An 18928-nucleotide genomic window follows, 5' to 3' on the forward strand; every position below is an offset into this window, starting at 1 on the left:
TATACACACTAACAAGTACGCTATGTTAGCAAAGCACTCGCACGGACCCGTACAAGCGCTCCGAGTCGCACTAGTCACACCGAGCCTGCCTTCGGGCAAAACGCTACGCAGACTCCCCGCCATGTGTTCATTTATTGTCAACACAGTGCTTAAACAAGAAACATATTCCATAGAGAATGCATCAACGTTAACAGAACGAAGATGGCCTTCACATTTATAACCGCACTTTCGGATCCGCTCGAATGATGTGGATATCTGAATTTGCTTAATTCTAATTTGCAGAACATCACTCAACCTGCGCTGCAGCATGTAGTGTTCCAATTTTAGGGAGCGCTTTCTCCTAACTGCGGCCAAACAAGCGTGACAGTTATGGATGGCCTCCAAAACAGCAGCGCGCTGTTGCCGCAACATGAAGAGAAAAGACGGAGGTCTCGGAGGCTCCGGCTTTGTTCATGTCACAATATGGTTGCCACAGCTTGTCATCGGAGAAGTGGACCATACTGCGCACGAGCTGGAATGCATCGCAAAAGCAAAGTCCGTTCTCCAGCATATAATAATCGGCATTTAAACATTCCAGTTTCAGATTTCATTTGCGTTTTCTTCGCAATTGAAGCAGCAGCGACCGCTGGCAGACGTTAAGGCCACTTACACGAACTTGCGTCGCAAAATGAACCAAGTACGTTTTACCATTTCTGGACGGCAGCCACTGCAACTTTCACGCAAAGCCAGCTGTCAACATGTCTACGACCCTGTAAGTCATTTGTTTACCTAGGAACGTATGTATCCTTTAACTACAACGTTAGCCACGCTACCTACAAGACGAACGCTAGCGTTCCTCGATTTGCTTTTTTTTTTTATGTACGTGTGAACACTACGCAAATAACAAATATTCCCGCTTTCTTGTTGATACTGTTTTGGTTGATACGTGTTCTTGCGCGAGCGAAAGCCACCGATATTCCGCAGTATGAGCAACCACTTTCTGCACGACTACCGACACCATTACATTTAGAAGCGGCACAGCTGCGTCCGAGCACACTACGAAAGGCGACAAGACCGGAACACCGAATAGTGGTTACAAAATACGTCATATTTAGTCATACACCACACAGTTGCGTGTCCACGAAACCAGCTGTACAGGAAGTCGTGAAATTTAAGCTTTATTGTAGACGCCACTGCCACTGGGCCACAGCGGCGCTTTATTTCCTTTTTCCCCCCCTTCAAACCAACATGCGTCGGCCTGCCTACCAAGTTTCTGTTGGAGTAGGTGATGAGCTTACAGCATTATTTGTCTTGTTCCATAACACATTGTACAGGCTCATGTTGCGTGAAAAAGCTCCAGCATCTACTTGAAACTGATATGGCAAGCTATTTGAATGCACAATTAAGGCACAGCCTTGCAACCGTCTACCTGTCCTGTAATTTTTGTAGTGTTATATTGATTTAAACAGCTGTTATATAACACTGTCTTTACCATATTCTTCTCACCCTCACTGGCAAATTATGCATACGAAAGTTGAACCCAAGATATGCAAGCACATTTTAAAAACACAAAAATATTACTGTAAATCTTGCCACAGTTCCAATATTAGGTGGTGTAAAATGTATCAACTTTAAAAGTTTCTGAAAAAAAGAAGCACTTGATCTAATGGTTTCTGGTGAAACTGGCCATGTAATAAGCTTTTGTTTGCTGGGGATGATTTATCATGCAAGCTGCTGGAAGGCCTAGGCGTCCTCCATACATGCGCACGAATGTTTGAACAGATGGTTTTGTTTTTGCACCCAAAATGTTAGGTTCATGTCATGAACCTTGACAGTTTTATAAAGCTGAATATTTTAGAACCTTAACCATTTTTAAGGACAGTGATGATGCTGTATACACAAATTAATTGTGAAACACGAGTGGAAAGTGGCACACTCAAGGCATAAAAAGTTCCCTTTACCTGCGTTACATTTCCATAAATGCCAAGTACGCGAAGAAAAAGAGCGAGCAACTGCCATGTAATATCTGATCTCGAGTCACGAGAAACCAGATTTACACACCAACAAACATAAGTGCTCACTATCTAATCAGAAGATTTTGGTTGCATAACTCAGCCCTTAGCAAGCCAGAAAAATAATTTTTTTACTTAAGCAGGTTTGAAATGAATTAAAAATAGTGGATGAACAAAAATGTTCCTTTAAACTACACAAGCAAATTGAGTGCATTAACGTTACATATATGCATACTTGCAAACTTTTAAATTAATAAATCCGGTAGACAGCAAGCCACCTGACAAGCACAATGTTTTTGAATGACAGTGGCTATTTCAGCAAATTTCTTGCTGCCAATTTCACCCGATTCGGGAACTTCTCTCTATTAAACTTGCTCTTGTGTCTGTCCTTGCAACAACAGAAGACTTCCATGGAAAGTTTGGCAGCAGTGATGCAGAACTTTTTTGTGTAAAAGAATTTATTTTTTCGTAAATATTGACTCAACAATCGGAAGAGTTTAAATTAAGCAAGGCCAAAATCTTAACTTTACAAAAAATTTGGAAGAGTTGGCAGGTACGTATATGCAAATGAGAGTATAAATTGTTAAAATGCAACCATTTTAATAAACACAGCATGAAATATATTATTGTGCAACATTTATAATGATGTAATCTTTCAGCCTGGATTTCCTTGATGGGTAATATGCAGTTCAGCATTTTACATTTTGATGTAAATTACCTCTATATATCACGAGAATATTCCCGCAGAGCAATAGGACCTTGCATCTAAATCGATTTCTTGTTGACATGCATCTAAAGCTCTTTACTATTCCTGTGATGCTTCGGAGGTCTCAACATTTTTCCTTTGACAATGTACAAAGACGTACATAAAGCAACAGCTGCCAATTTTCAGTGGCGTTAACATGGCTATAACCTCAGCGTAACAGTCTGCTAGTGTACACACCAAAAAAAATCAAGTCAGAAAAATACCACACATAAAAGGTTTGTAGACAGGTGCTAGCGCAAATCTGCAAGCCACAGCAAAACATATTTGAAATGCAGTGAAATGACAGTGCAGACATCACAATTTATGGAAGCCAGATGATATATATAACTTTGTATACAACTTTCTGAAAAATGGATGAATATGCATATCCTGTGGTCTACCACTTACTTGCATTTGGTTGTTCAACATGTCATACATTAACCACAATAAGCTTTCTCCAGAAATTGTAATATACAATGCTTTATTGAGTGTGCAGGCAGCTCTAAAAGACACACTGCTCAACCACGTGCAATTGTGAGTACTTCAGTCATGGAAAGAGCTCTCGTTACCCCAATAGTAGTCGATTTATTATAGACACTGCCACAAATTCTCTCTTTTTGCTAGAATACGCAGCTTGTAAAAACAGAGCTCATTGTAAGAAATGTAAGCTATCATGTAAAATATCAGTGTGATCAACATTAAAGTAATTAGCTCAAACTGATGCTCACGCTAGCCTAAGTTTGGGGGGGGGGGGGGTGAATTGATCACACGTCATCACAGATCCCTGTTGTCAGACAATTGAGTGAAGCAATGCATAAGTGTCTTCAATTGAAATTTAAACCCAACCTTACCCCACTGCTGACCGATGTTCAGGTTTCAGCAGATAAAGCTAGGCAGTTACAGTGTAGTCAGCAGAAATTTCTGAAGTGTCACATAAAAATTAAGTATGAATTGCTACTACTACGAAATAGAAAGAAAAAGCAAGTTGATCTGCCACAACTACTATAACATTTTGCGTAAAAGCAAATTGGAATGGGAGACAAAACAACCATATTTAGTGCTGGAAAGCATGTGCTCTGGAGAGATGTTCTGGAATGCAGTTGTATTTGCTATGTGCACTATATTTCCAAGGAAAAATGGAAGTGAAAGGATGTTTCTGCCACTTTCATGTGAAGCCGCTCACGTTCAACCTCGTTTATAATTCTAGATTTCAACTGAAACACAGCTTGTTTACTCTACGCTTTCTTTGACCTCTTTGTTGGTTGCATGTGGTTGTTGCTAAAAATTGAGCATCTTGGTTCTCGTGATTTTCCTCCCACATGTCCCAGTAAAACTTGCACACTTATAGAAAATGCTACAAATTTAAGTGTGTTGGGTCACCCACCTCTTCTACACTGACAAATCAATCCTACCCTTCCAACTTGAGTTTATTCTTCATGGAGTACGGAACCAAAAGGAAGGGAGAATATAGAGGGTGTTCTCCTTTACAATCCCATGAAATCTGTACATGGAATTCTCTGATCCAGTCACACTGGAACTGGCACTCACTTTGAATTGGTGTTATTACAGCATGATGTAGCAGGTGATGAAGTTTTAAATGCAAATAGTTGGTTAACAGTTTGATCAGGTTCGGTGCCAATGGCATTGCCAAAATCGATTCATTAAAGCTGACATCCACTGGTATAGATGGCATCAATGCTAAAATACTGAATACTAAAACCGTAACAAGTGTTATCCTATCGCATATATTCCAGCAGTCTCATCTCGAGTGGTGCCCAAAAGATTAAGGTGGGTAAGGTCATTCCAATCCCAAAAAAAGGGATGAAATCTTTGTCTAAAAATTATCACCCCGTATCCCTCACATATGTCTGCTCATAAGTAATGGAACATGTTATCTATTCTCACGTAGTCAAATTGCTAACATCTCTAAATTTTTAAATCAAAATCAACATGGCTTCCAGAAAGGAGTTTCCTGCGACACTTAACTTTCACTGTTTATTAATGACAGTGCAAGTATTGATGTAAACATACGGGTCTACACCCTTTCCTTAGACTGAGAAAGCATTTGATAAAGTTTATGAGAGAGAGACAACTTCATGTAGTCGCCTGCAGAACGACACCATGACTAAATGGCGCCGTGACGCGGGCCCTGACGTCTTCTCAGCGGGTGGTCTCTACTCAACTCCAGCGCGTGTTACTCCCGCGGTCGATCGCCCCGAGGGGGCAACGTTCCGTCGGTTTCGCTCGGCCTTTGTCTTTCTCAAGAGCCGCCGAGACCTGCTGGACGGCCCAGGTTTGGCTTTGGATGAAGTTTATGAGAAACTTTATCAAATGCTTTCACAGTCTAAGGAAAGGGTGTAGACCCGCATGTTTACATCAATACTTGCACTGTCATTAATAAACAGTGAAAGTTAAACGCCCGTTTCTAAAGCTTTTATGCCTTCCCTTTGATTCCTTTGTTTCGAATGGACTGCGACTCCTTAACTAACCGCCAGCAATTGTGCACGCCAATAATCAGTCTGCCTACCGTCCTGTCATCTCAGACATGCCTCAGGGTATGGTCCTAGGCCCACTATTATTCCTAGTATATATCAACGATTTACAGAGTAATATTTCTTCTATCATCAGACTCTTTGCAGAGGACTGCATCCTATATGGTCCAATTACCAACCTGTCTTGACATTCACTCACTTCAGTCTGACCATCGGATCGAAATCTGGTGCAACAAGTGGCTCATGTCATTAAACACAAATAAAACATCACTACTTTCTTTTCATCACCGGAAATATTATTACCCACCGCTCAATTATCTGATCTATAACTCCACAATTTCATGTATAAGCACCTACAAGTACCTAGGTGTTAATTTGTCATCAGATTTAACATGGTCCCTTCACATAATGCACGTTACTAATTACGCTAACCATGTTCTTGGTTGTTTACGTCATAACCTTTATCTAGCGCCTCCTTCTGTCCGACTTCTTGCCTATCAGACAATCAGACCAAAACTTGAATACGCATGCGCTGTTTGGGACCCTCACCAAGATAACCTTAATGAAATGCTAGAATCCGTACAGAACCGTGCAGCTTGATCCATTTCCTCAGGATACTCATGTCATTCTAGTGTCACTGAACTAAAATTTCGTGCAAACATTGGAAGTCTTTCAGCACGTTGCAGAATAGCACATCTGCCTATTCTAAGTTTTATCACACGTCACCCTGTACTCCTGGCCAAGCCAGCCCGTCGGCATTCAGATTGCACAAATCACAACAAAGCGGTATACCCGCCATGTGCTCGAACCAGTGCACACCTTCCTTCATTATTTTTTTTTTGTCAAAACATCACCAAGGTTGGAATAACCTTCCCTTTGACGTTGCGCTCCTCTCCAGTAGCACCTACTTCAAGATAGGTAATAACATTTAACACATTTGTAAATAGCCCACCCCTGATGTAAAGCCTTCTCGCTGTGGCCTTTGAGGTATTGTAAATAAATAAACAGTTGCCCCATTTTATAAGGGAAATAAAAATTCTTGAGTACACCTGGAGAGGAAAAAAACTCCCAAATCAACTAAATTTAGCAGTGCTCTATTACTGTGGAAATAATTCCTGCCATGAATGTTTCTTGCACAAAGGTAGCTGTTGCATTCAGCTATTGTGGAACTGCTTACTTTTGTCACATAAATATGTGCAACTAGTTGCTAGCAGCAACTGTTGCATCACTTGCTCATTTGCAAATGCATTTTATGGAGGCCAAGTTGTTTCACAGTGCATGCTTTTTGTTAGAGCATGTTTTCCTTAGTGCACCAATGCATGTTGTCCCGACTGCTTTTTGTATCTTCATAGGCCCATCAGCAAGCTGTGACAGTGCAGAGTGAACACAATGGAAGCACCTGTTCATGCAGTGTATATGGGTATGCCAAGCAAGATACACGGAGAAAAGGTGAGTGTTACTGTGACGGCTTTTATTTTTAAAAAATTCCATAGGTGGTCATGATCACGTCTATGTAGCCCTACACGTGAATGCATTAGCGATTGTATGTGCGGCCAGCATGAGAGAGACGCTGACAACACATCTAGCTCATGTTTTAATTTACCTTTCAAGCTGTTGTAATTGCAAACCCTAGCCAAGATCATCCAGTAGTACTCATCCGGTTAGGATCTGGCAGTGTTAAAACTTCTTATGCATGAGCAAAACTCACTTTTTATCTCACAAAGAGAGCAACAAACAAACCACTATAGCAACACCGAAAGACTTGCAAAGTCGCATACATACAAGAGAACTTATGTGCGCGGTGCCATGAGGTTCTTTGCCTGACACCAACCCGCTCACCACAACAGCAGCTCCATTTGTAAACATGAGCTTCGTTGCATACACACTCAAAAACGTGCAAACAAAATATCACTACTTAATGAGAGCAGCATTTCGGGCAAGTTGGTAATCCATTGCTTAAATGTTGCTTAAACCATTGCTTAATTGCTTAATCCATTGCTTAAATCGCTTGGTGTGTAGTCTTCTCTCGCGTCCGTGTCGTTTTTATGTCGCGCAACATCATTTAAGCAATAAATATAACTACAGCCTTCTTAAACAAAAGCCGTACTGTGCTTAATGACGGCTAACTTACGTATGCCGAATAATGGCCTCATGTGGCGAGGCTCCAAGGGTAGTAGCAAAGCTTCCCAGCAGGGTCACAGTATGCAATATTAAGCAACTCCCTATGCCAATTTAAGATTATAGCCACTAACATTCTCAGATTCTAACAGAGCACATTCTCTTCAATTTCCATATGTTGGTTAGCTGTCGGCCCCTTTAAGTGCAAGCAATTTTTCAGCTGCTGCATGAAAGCATTTCTTCCACAAGAATGCACATGAATTCAAAATTTACCGATCCATATTTTACTTTGTCTACCAATAACTGGTTTGCAGTCTCGATGACCTTGTATTGCTTGGCCTGCATCAAATATATTTTTCTTACTCTGGGGTTCCCGGCACCTTATCATTAAAGGGACACTAAAGGCAAATATTAAGTCAAGCTAAAGTGATATGTTAGTGATCCAGAATCTCTAAGGTGTGAATATTACTGCGAAAGGAGCCTTACTATTTGAGAAATTGAGGTATATGCAGGACATGATTAGAGACTCCCCCGTGACATTTAAGTACTTGGCCGGTGACGAAAGCACTTCTCGGTTAAATTCTGTCACTAGTACTCGACCATTCGTTACAAAAAACATCCTTGTATTGTATTATAAGACGAAATAAAATGCTACTTTTCCAGTTCTATTTTATATAAAAAAAAACTAATTGAAATTTAATTTGACGATGCGGGTGGTTGAAATGTTTTGTTTACGCTTGACTCAGCTTCGCCCACACGAAATTTCGCGTGTCAGTAGTTTTGCTATCTCGTAGTGCTGTGCTGGTTTTGCAGGCTCGCGAAACTCGTGCAAACTACAAGTAGCAGAGAATTCAACTTAAATGTGATGTCGCGGGATGCCCGAACCGTCTACACCATTTGACCTAAAAGCAGCTGCAGCGGCAAATCCGCCGCTTTGTCTTGGCTCGGTACAGGTGCTGTTTTACTCGCTGACGGCAGCAAAGGGTAGTGATGGCGTATGGAATGTCCCCACTCCCCTGGTTGGGTGGCGGGATATATGAATTTCGAAAAAGGTATTCGAACTTTTCAGATGCAGTTTCTTCATAAACAAGTCTTTTATTGGCACGAAACAAGCGTTGTGAGGTTTCTGTAGAGTTATTTAAACAGTCCACATCGATTTAGTATTTGCTTTTAGTGTCCCTTTAAGGGGACGGCCAACAATCCAGCTAAAATATCTGAAAATGTGCCGATTGAAATATTTTTCAATCAGCACATTCCCTTAAATGAAGTATCCAGACACTGGCAACACTAACGAATTACAGCGAAGACTAAAATCCTGCAAAAACAGGCTAAAAGCATGACAAATGATGCACTTGTTGCCAATATGTAGCAGGGTATTTGTAATAATTTCAGCAATAATATTTTCATGCATTGTGGATGCAACAACGTAAATGCAAAAGATGGAGCTCAAGGAAGATGAGAGAGCAGAGGATGTTTGTAGGTAATGGGCAAACATAAGTGGCCAGTGGAGTACATAGCAGGTGACAAAACATTGAGATGGCGATTTTATGCTCCAAATCCCATGACTGGACTGGAAAAACGAGGTAAATTTTTCGCTTGTGACAATACATTGAGATGGCTATTTTATGCTCCAAATCCCATGACTGGATTGGAAAGGTAAATTTTTCGCTTGCCCATGTTTTCTATAGGTATTGTAAAGTCTCTACAAACGTAGCAGTGCAATTGGTGTGCTAAAGTTTGATGTAGACACTTCAGCAAAACTGGCAGAAATATTTATTTATCTGCTGGTTTTAATAATGATTCTAGCGTGAAATACGTTGACCTTAAGAAGGGCTCAGGTCAGCAATAAAGAGCAGAAACATTGCTATTGCTCAGGAAATAGAACACGTCTACACACCATGGTCATTAAAAGCTTTAAAGCTGTGTAAGCAGCCTTTCACTGTGAAACAGTGACAACATTGCATGTATGTTCAGAAATAGGAGACCAACAACTAGCAGATACTACTGGCCCTGCACACAAAACCACTCAAGAGATGCTTGTGTTCTTCATGTGCACTGAGTGGGTAGACACAGTTGCCTGCATAAAGGTCAGTGTGTGTGGGTGCCCAGTGCACCATGCAGGTACTAGGTCGACCATTAGAAAACAGGCCCTTAGCAACCAAGGTCTTTGGCCACAATAGACAAGGCAGCAAAGAACAGGCAAGCAAGGGCACCATGAAGTTGTTTGGAATGATAACAAAAACCACTGAAAGCCCAGCAGCATGCAGCAATATTATCATGAAGCACAGCCAAATGAACTTTCACAGTATTTGCATTATGGTACCAAGGAACAAATCGGACTCCTATAACCAGTCGATTGAAACAAGTTATTTAAACATATGTTGCCGATGGCATCAAAATGAACTCGCTGCTACAGACTGCATTTGTCAAGTGCCAGTAGCGAAAAATGTGATGGCTTCATACTATGCTCAAGCCTCTGCAAGTCATTAAAAATGCGCCTGCTACTGCTAGCAGGTTTAAAACGATGCACTCGCTATGTGAAGACGTCAATGTTTCACCCACCTGCTTGAACCAAGATACAATATCAAACTCCAGCACCCTAACTACATCATCCACAAATTAAACGGAGTGAATGATTCGCGACTTTTCACTACTGGAAGACTTCCACGATATTAAGTTTTGCCGAGACGAACACAACGCCGGACAACAAACATTATTTTAATCCGGCATAACTGCTGCCGGTAGATACAAGGCATCCCTCGGCGTGGCTCTGCTATCCTTTTTAAAGGGACACTAAAGTGAAACAATAAATCAGTTTAGAATAATGAAGCATTGTTTGACAACCCTTCAGGCAGTTATATCAAAAAAATAGTTTGATTATTCGATGAGAAAATGAAGGTCCAAGTATCAATATTTGAATTTCGCGCCGGTACGTCAGCATGACATCAGGGATTCCGAAGTATGTTTTGGCATTTGGGCAGTGTTGGCTGAATAAAGGTTCCTGAAACTTGCTATGTTTAATATTTGGTTCCTTTAGAACACAATGTAGTCAAATCTATGCCGCTATATATAATTAGTAGGCCCTAGAAGATGCCATCAACATCCAAGACGTCACAGCCCCCAGGTGCGGGAACTTAAGACGCGTCACCACCTGTATTTCGTTCTAGCACTTTTTCTGGCTTACCTAACGTCTTTTTTATCGTTGTAAGAGTGGCGTTTTTGGTGTTGTAGAACGGTAATTTACTGATGCAGAAGAAATCATTTTTCACTTTAGTGTCCCTTTAACAGCCTCGCCTTCACGAAGGAAGAGGGAAACAACCCTCCTCTCCTCACGATAACCATGAGCGACAGCACATTATCACGCTGACAGGCTCGCCGGGCTTCAGCACCTAAGGGTAGACGCATGTGCGCGAGCGCAACAACGGGAAGGTTCAAGGACTGATGAGCAAAACCTATTTGCAAAACTTTTTTCTTCTTTTTCTTGTACCATTTTACTCAAGCTGCTTAAACGAGCCCAAATTGGTAAGCTGTGCAGAAAATTCGGGAGAGTTGGCAGGTATTGAATGAACCAAGCCATTTTCCGATGACTCGTCAAGGAGCCAACAATTTTAATTGGCTCTGCAGGCCTCGCAGAATACATGTGCACTTCATGTTACACGTGCATTGGCGTCTGCAATGATTACTATGAAGGTATGCAATTTTTTTTGTCACCAATTGTAATTTCTTTCTTCACAACTTTGTGTGAAGAACACCCTATATACACATACAGGGTGTTTCAGCTAACACTTTAAAAAATCTTTAAAAGTTGCTTGTGGCAGATATCACAATTCTGGTTCATGAGCTGGTCTACTCGAAGCGGCGGACAATACTTGACCATAAAATTGAGATGCAAAATCAACTAATTAATAAAAACACTTGACGTTTTTAACTAATCACATTATGGCCCACATTGCAATTTACAAATTATAGCCGTGGAGTTCGCAAGGCGGATCCACTTGGAACGAATTTTCAAGATGACACCAGTTTCGATATATAAATTTCCAAACTTTGCAGAGAAATGTATTGGCGTTCCAGTTAATTTGTTAACAAAACGTCGTTTCACGCACTAAAGCACACACACAAGTAACTGGAATGCCAATGCATTCACTGCAAAGTTCAGGAATTTATATCTCAGAACTGGTGTCCTGAAAATTTGTTCCAAGTGGATCCGCTTTGCAAAGTCCACTTCTAGAATTTGTAAATTGCAATATGGGTCATAAGATAATTAGCTAAAAACTTTATTAGTGAATTCTTGTTAATTACGTCAATTTTCCATTTCAATTCTTGTGCGAGTAGTGTCCGCCGCTTCGAGTAGACCGGCTCATAAACTAGGATTTAGCTATCTGCCACAGGCAACCTCTAAAAAATTTGCTTAAACACCCTGTATATCTATATTTTACGGTTATTACTGTCACCAGATCTCTTTTCCATCACAATGCTTGCACCCCACCCTTTACACTGTCGCACATACGGGCCTGTAACCTACTATAAATAAAATAGTCCTCGTCAAAGATGAACATAGGAGCGCTAAGTCTCGCATCATTACACATGAATGCAGTGAGACACAGGCCAGAATGGCACTAGACCCAACAACTCCCGATATCTGGCGGACAAAACGAACCCAGAACTGCGCCACAGCACAGGATGTTAAAATGGCTGCCACTTTCCACTTAGTGTCCTGAACATGAACACCACCGATGGTCATAATGTTTTGCACAAAATGTACAGTTTTGGCACAGCAAGTTGTAAATGTAGCACTTCAACATGAACAGTGCAGCCAGCAGTCCCACCTCTGGCAACGTATTGGGGGCAATGACATACCGTGGCTCCGCCTGCAGTCAGCGCCTAATGACGTATAAATTTGAATCACATGCTGGAGCGTGTTTAGCGCCGTCACAGGCTTCATTATTTGTGAAATACGTGAAGCAATATACACACAATTAATACAGCAGTCATGCATGTGGCAAAGCGCTGTAATTTACGAAGAGACTGAATTTGAACATAGGAAAGGAACGGGTTGTCGGTATTTGGAATTTACTGATACATTTATTTTCGTAGACAACATTAACACACGCCTGCACGGCATTACCACTGTAACTTGGTGCGGAGTATCTGCTTCTAAATGAACCCGACAAAAACAAGAACAATCCTGGCCTTGGTAGGATATATCTACATATTGGGGTAAACCTTGAAAATTTTTGCAGCCTGAACAAAAGTAATGAAAATCGGGTCAGACCCATTTTTCCGCAAGATCTGCCTTTTTGCAAAAGATTAAATGCAGGTGCAAGAAAACTAATAAACAGTGCTCAGCTTTTGTGAGCAAATGACCAAGATATATCATATTGAGTGTTCGTACAGGTTTCAGAGAGAAAAATCCAAGTATCCGCCAAAGCTTCAAGGGCGCAGAGCAGTATCCCATGTAGCAATATTTTACTATAACAGTTCCTAAACACCATAGATTATTGTATTGGAAATGCCCACTCTTGATTAGTTCCAAGTTCCTAACAAGGCACAAAGAAATCGGAGTAAGCATGGGAGGCGAACCAGCACCGTGAGCCATGTCTCTTGCTCATTGTGTTCTCGAATTCCATGCAAGCCCTTGTACAATGCATGTACACTTCCACCAGCCTTAAATTTTTATACAGTTGAACCCGCTTATTATAATAATAATAATAATAATTATATGCAAGAGCTAAGAAAATTTTATTGTTATAACCGATAATTCTTACAACTAGGTTGCACAATAAAGCAGATGACAAAAACATTGAAACATTTTAACTAGACAGAAAGAACAGTCTAACCCACTTATAGCATTACCGATTTTAACAATGAGCAGCCCTATAACCGTGAACTTTTGTGTGGGAGCACTGTTGTAGGCGGTTCATTTTACCATAGAACACACACAAGTTTACAGTACAACCACTCAATGTTATAAAACCAGTATTGTTATAAATCGGATCGATTGTACAATTGATTCTGAAGTGCTAGATTTGCTGAGAAGTCGCTGATCTGCCATAGAAAGTGTTATTACTCAAATTCAAGGGTTATCAAGGGGAAAAAAACTCTAGGACTTTTCAAGGGCCTTGAAAGCATACTTTCTTCATTTCAAGGTTTTCAAAGAGCTCTGTGTGCCTTGTTAATAGATGAATATGGTATATGCCTCATTTTTACTGAACACAGGCGAAAACTGGCATATTAACAGTAACATTCAGCCTCTGGCGGGGTTGAGTCAGTGAAATCTTATTCTTTTATTAGACGCGTTTACATGAATATGACAATGGTACATTGCATCACATTTTGTGTACATTGCATACATGTAAATGGCAGTAATGTGTTACGAAGCGAATAAACCCTGCACTGCCAATTCTATACATTGCAAACGGTAGTGGCGACATTGGGAGAATGCCTACCGAACCACGTTATGTTTAAAGAAGGGTCGTCTAGATAAGTTCCCTTTTGTTGCAAGAGCATATATTGAAAACTGGTAAAACGGGACAATAGGCAGGGGAAGGAGGCCTAACAGGATAGGAGAGGCACGGAGGGGCTTGTAAGAGAAGGAAAAGCAACATGCCTCACCTGTGTGCACTAGCTATATTAGTTTCTTCCTTTGTTAAAAGAGTACGGAGAACTAATGAAGGGGTCACAGTAAACCCTTCGATGGTTGTTTATGTATAATAGTGCCCGAGTAATAGTGCCCGATTCGCTAACAGCACCTGGTTGCAATTACATGTTCCCACAAGTGATTCCGCTTGTTTAAACAGAATGTGCCCAAAAGCAAACCACTGCGTTAAATCACTTATAAATGTTACCTGAAAAATCCCCAACATTGGGCTATAAGACAACAAAGCCCCAATTTGTCCGGTTTACCCCCGCCCCCGAAAATGAAAAATTGAAAAAATATAAAACCTGAAAGCGAAAGACCCTACGTGTATTCCGCGATGAGCGTGTTAAATTACATGTTCCCGCAAGTGATTCCGCTTGTTTAAACAGAACGTGCCCAAAAGCAAACCACTGCGTTAAATCACTTATAAATGTTACCTGAAAAATCCGCAACATTGGGCTATAAGACAACAAAGCCCCAATTTGTCCGGTTTACCCCCGCCCCCGAAAATGAAAAATTGAGAAAATATAAAACCTGAAAGCGAAAGACCCTACGTGTATTCCGCGATGAGCGTGTTAAATATCATTTAGAAGGCCCCGAGCAACTTGTCCATGTTCTAATACCACAGTCACTACTAATCAAGGGGAAATGTGAACAATCAAAACAAAAACCTAATTGCCGCGGCGAAGCGATGTTTTGACGAAAGACCGACTGCAGCACCGGCGCATCCAGTGGTGGCCCTCACGCCCAATATTTTAAACCCGTTATCTCGGTGTTGGATACATGTTTGACGGAAGAGACGCGACATTCGTCCCGACCGCCACAGATAAGCCAAACTCGGCAATTAAAGAGGTTCAACTGGCGCGAAACACAAGCGCTAAGCAAGTTCTTGGCTACGTAGCCTTCGGCAATACACGCTTGTACTGGTCGTAAATGGACCCATCAAGGAAAGGAAAGCTGCTCCACCTGATAAAGATTCCGTTGAACAGGTGACTGTCCCTACGAGAATACCAAAAATTTTTTAAATTCACGCAGCGCTTGATTTTGGCAGGGGCCTCCAACTGCTGCCACTGTTTATTTCCCTTGACCAAAATCATCGTAACGTCAAGGAGAGAGTTTTCAAGTACTACCAGTGCGCGAAACAGCTAAGTTTGCCGCAGACTAAGCGCTTACCGGGGGGGGAGGGGGGGAGTGGTGCTGTGCTAGCGGCCTAACAAGGAACACCGAGTCATGATGGCTAGTGCCTTTTTACACACATCCGTCATCCTCATGCATACCTAGGCTGCAAGAAAATGGGTATTTCCGCGGCTGTTGCGGTCCGCTAGTTTTTGTCCCCACTTGCCCATAGGTCAACAGAGCTGACGCCCGCGGCCTATTCAAGGCAACGAATCTTGCTTATGTAGACCTACGGCAACATTGCTACTAGACACAGGCCTCAATCGCCGTAAACTGCGAGAACGACAGTCCTTATAGCAATTTCTCTCTCCATAGCCGTACCGTTACCATATAGCTGAAAACGAGGCGAGGAGGAGGACGAGGAAGATCCCAGACGAGCAATGGCACTGTGTGAAAACCGACCACCTTCAGTTACCCAAAGAAAACGTGCAGTCGCTCTTGCTGGCTCCATGCATCTCTGGTGGAGCACATGCTACTAAAGGACAGTAGGGTTCGCCTAATCTTTGGCAAGCCAATACACCTAGCCGGCGACTCGTTTACGTAAAAAACAAAGCTTGGACCCTCTGACGTGACGGAAAAAGTGAAATGGTCTTAACGACTTGATTAGTAGAAAGCGTAAAGCAAGTACAGGAGCATACGACGCATCTTGCAAAAACCTTGTCGAAATTTACACTCTAGGCTTTAGCGAAACACCACCTAACGGAGTAATATCTATGACGACGGATCAAGAACGCGTCAACCGCGAACAAAGGAAACGCCGAGCACGCCCTGGAAGGTCATGCCGCACAGGGGTCAGTCTGTGGCCCGTCGAGCGGTGCCGACGAAAAACAATGGGCGGAAAAACAGTCCCGATTGAGGAAACAAGCCGCCTACGGCCAAACTTGAAGCTACCTGGCACGGAGTAGCCGAAAAGCGGCACAAAGGAAGCGTCGGTGCACGTGTCCCGGATGCGCACCGAGGCTCCACGTCTGAAGAAACTCATGGGGCACTGCCGGAAATCGAGCAGAGGCAACCGGTTCTCGGCCGGCAGCTGCTCTGACGGACTGCGCCACACGGAACACTATCGAACAACCACGCAGAACACGCATATCCGAACCGCTGCGGAAACGGCGCATGCGGCCCATGTGCCGCCTCGACAGCGGCGATCGAGCGGCGACACACGTGCGGTACTCACCTGCGCGAGACGGTATCCAAGGGACGAACGACGGCTACCCACCGCCGACGACCAGGCGCACGCAGCGCGCGCCGCGGACCTCCGCAGGAATGCGGCGCGCGATGACGTCACAACCCGTCTGACGACTGGCGCAGCCGCCGCGCGAGGGCTTTCCGGCGGCGGCCACTGTCACTGCTCGCACCAAGGACGCGGCGGGGGCACGCCAGGACGTCCGCGAGCGGCTCTCAAAACGCCGGGCCCCGACCACGGGCGCCTGGCAACAGAGCCTCGGAAGTGCGCGTGTGCACACCGGCCTGCTATCCCAATTTTGCTCGAGCTGTCTACCCCCTCTCCGCATTCCGCGGTGTGCGCAGCCGTGACGCAAGCACCGCTGCGAACGAGCGTCGTCGACAGCACACACGTGAACATCAACGGACTCGCCTGAAACACGTCAGGAAGCGGCCACTACAAGGGCCTGCGTGTGTCAAAACGGCGCTGCTTCTGAAGCGCGGCAGAGCAGATCAGCCAAAACGGCGCAACCAACATAGGCACACACGAAATAACAGACAGGGAGAGTGAAACCGGTCGGGTCGTAAAACCGTGACGAAGAAACCCGCTTTCAATGTGGTACGACACGGCAAGTAAGCGCTGGACGCGTGGCTGAATAAATCGCTACTTTGACGAGTTTCAGAGCCCCTACTTGCGTCCGCAGTGGGTTCAAAAGTGGGGCCTGCTTGATTGCAACACTTGTCCTGCACTCAAGCAGCTAGTTTGGCCATGCATACTTTGTGTTGTAGAAACGCTCGACTTCCACAAACGAAATTTGCACCTAAGTGTAAGCAACTTGTGTACACAAACGTGGCCGTCGGCGTTACAGTCTGTAGTAGCGGGAGTAATCCTTAGCCTAAATTTGCCACGAAGTTCGAAGTGAGTTGGGTATTTTCTAAGAAAGGACTATTCTCGTTGGGGCTCAGTAAACATTTGGTACAAAGTATGCTGTTTGACCTTGCTTTTGTGCCGCGTCTTTTTTTTTTTTTTTTGCGCTTTAGAAATTTGTTAAACATTGGTGCACTTGCTTCGCGTCTGTGACCGCCGTGAATGTGACAACAAAAAGAGGCAGGCAGTACCACCCGTGGGCAAGAATACGGCGCAGAGGCTCACCAAAGAGTTTCGAGTGCAGCCCTCAATTTCAAGTCACATTCATAGGCGGAGGAGAAAACTGACTTTATCCCAAAACCCCATGAGCGCTATTTCGTGCGCGACAGCGACGGATCGGGCCGTCGCTTGAACAGATCGCTCGTTTCTACAAATCTACAATTCGTCGCCCGGAAGTGCTATCAGCGACTAGCCAATAGGGCGAAGCCGGAACTGGATGTACATCACTCAAGTACTACCGATTGTGGCACGGAACGAGCAAACGGTTGAATTCTTATAGTGGAAGGATAAGAACCTACTGGAAGACCTTCAGAAATATTTTATGCTGCTTTTTACAGTAAAACACATCAACCAAGTTAATAAAGCACGCGTCACGCTAGTTTCGGCGCCTATATTGCTGCCCTCATACATGCAACACTGGGGAGACTTAGCACGAAGCCATCGCTCGCATGGGGTTACGACTTGTAGGCGACGAGCGAACGCGACAGCCATCGCGTCGCTTGTTGCTGTCGCGCGCAAGATCGCTTGTGTGGGGTTTATACTTAACTCTGCACAGGGGAGTAAGACCTTAAAAATCGTATTTCGCGGCACATTTTGCGTACCGTGCTGGTATGACGACGCCGAGGAACGTACACCCGTGAGCAAAAGTATACGGACCACGGGAGCGCGTGCCAAACTGCATCGACGCGCCGTCTACCGACGCGGTGCCTGCTGTCGAGAGGGCCGCTAGAGCAGCGGTGCGCATGCGCGTCCCATCATATCTGCTGGCCAGACATGTAGCTTTGCCTGACGTGGCTGTGGTGCTCGTAGACTAAACGTCCACTGGGCGTCGTTTTCTCTGCTCTGTACTCTGTCGGATCTGGGCCATTGTTTTACGCAGCGGCTGCGGCTGGGCTGGCACGCGCGTCCGTCGCGCTTCGCTCTCCTTCTTTCTTTGGGGGGATTATCGCGCGCCGCACTGCCTTCTCTGACGCCTTTAGATGACTCGCGCAAAATGTCTTTCTGCGGCGTTGTATTATCTCGAACTGTTCCAATGTTTGCTGCCGCAGGTAGAAGCAAGGTTTTGCAATCGGTGTCCGCCGTCGCGTTAAGAAGTAGAACATTGGAACAGTTCGAGATAATACAACGCCGCAGAGAGCCATTTTGCGCGAGTCATCTAAAGGCGTCAGAGAAGGCAGTGCGGCGCGCGATAATCCCCCCAAAGAAAGAAGGAAAGCGAAGCGCGCCGGACGCGCGTGCCAGCCCAGCCGCAGCCCCGGCGTAAAACAACGGCCCAGATGCGACAGAGTACAGGGCAGAGAAAACGACGCCCAGTGGACGTTTAATCTACGAGCACCACAGCCACGTCAGGCAAAGCTACATGTCAGGCAAGTAGATATGATGGGACGCGCATGCGCACCGCTTCTCTAGCGGCCCTCTCGACAGCAGGCACCGCGTCGGTAGACGGCGCGTCGATGC

At 44.0% G+C, this 18928-nt stretch overlaps 2 protein-coding genes across 7 annotated transcripts in view; one reads left to right on the plus strand and one right to left on the minus strand.

The window, feature by feature from the left end:
* Positions 1 to 18928, minus strand: part of Kdm3 (Lysine demethylase 3) — a 289432-nt gene that overhangs the window by 53381 nt on the left and 217123 nt on the right. The gene's annotated exons all lie outside the window — the stretch shown is intronic.
* Positions 1 to 18928, plus strand: part of LOC140216816 (uncharacterized) — a 126051-nt gene that overhangs the window by 24879 nt on the left and 82244 nt on the right. Inside the window, exons 1-2 of one of the 3 annotated variants that reach the window (XM_072287440.1) lie at positions 291 to 751; positions 6581 to 6677. In XM_072287440.1, the coding sequence (XP_072143541.1) occupies positions 6618 to 6677 (60 nt within the window). In that variant the 5' untranslated portion in view covers positions 291 to 751; positions 6581 to 6617. Of the gene's footprint in view, positions 1 to 290; positions 752 to 6580; positions 6678 to 18928 lie in introns of those variants that run through there. The other 2 variants (XM_072287411.1, XM_072287420.1) reach the window with 2 other exon arrangements.

The sequence above is a fragment of the Dermacentor andersoni genome, chromosome 1 (assembly GCF_023375885.2).
Source record: "Dermacentor andersoni chromosome 1, qqDerAnde1_hic_scaffold, whole genome shotgun sequence".
Classification (NCBI taxonomy): Eukaryota; Metazoa; Arthropoda; class Arachnida; order Ixodida; family Ixodidae; genus Dermacentor; species Dermacentor andersoni.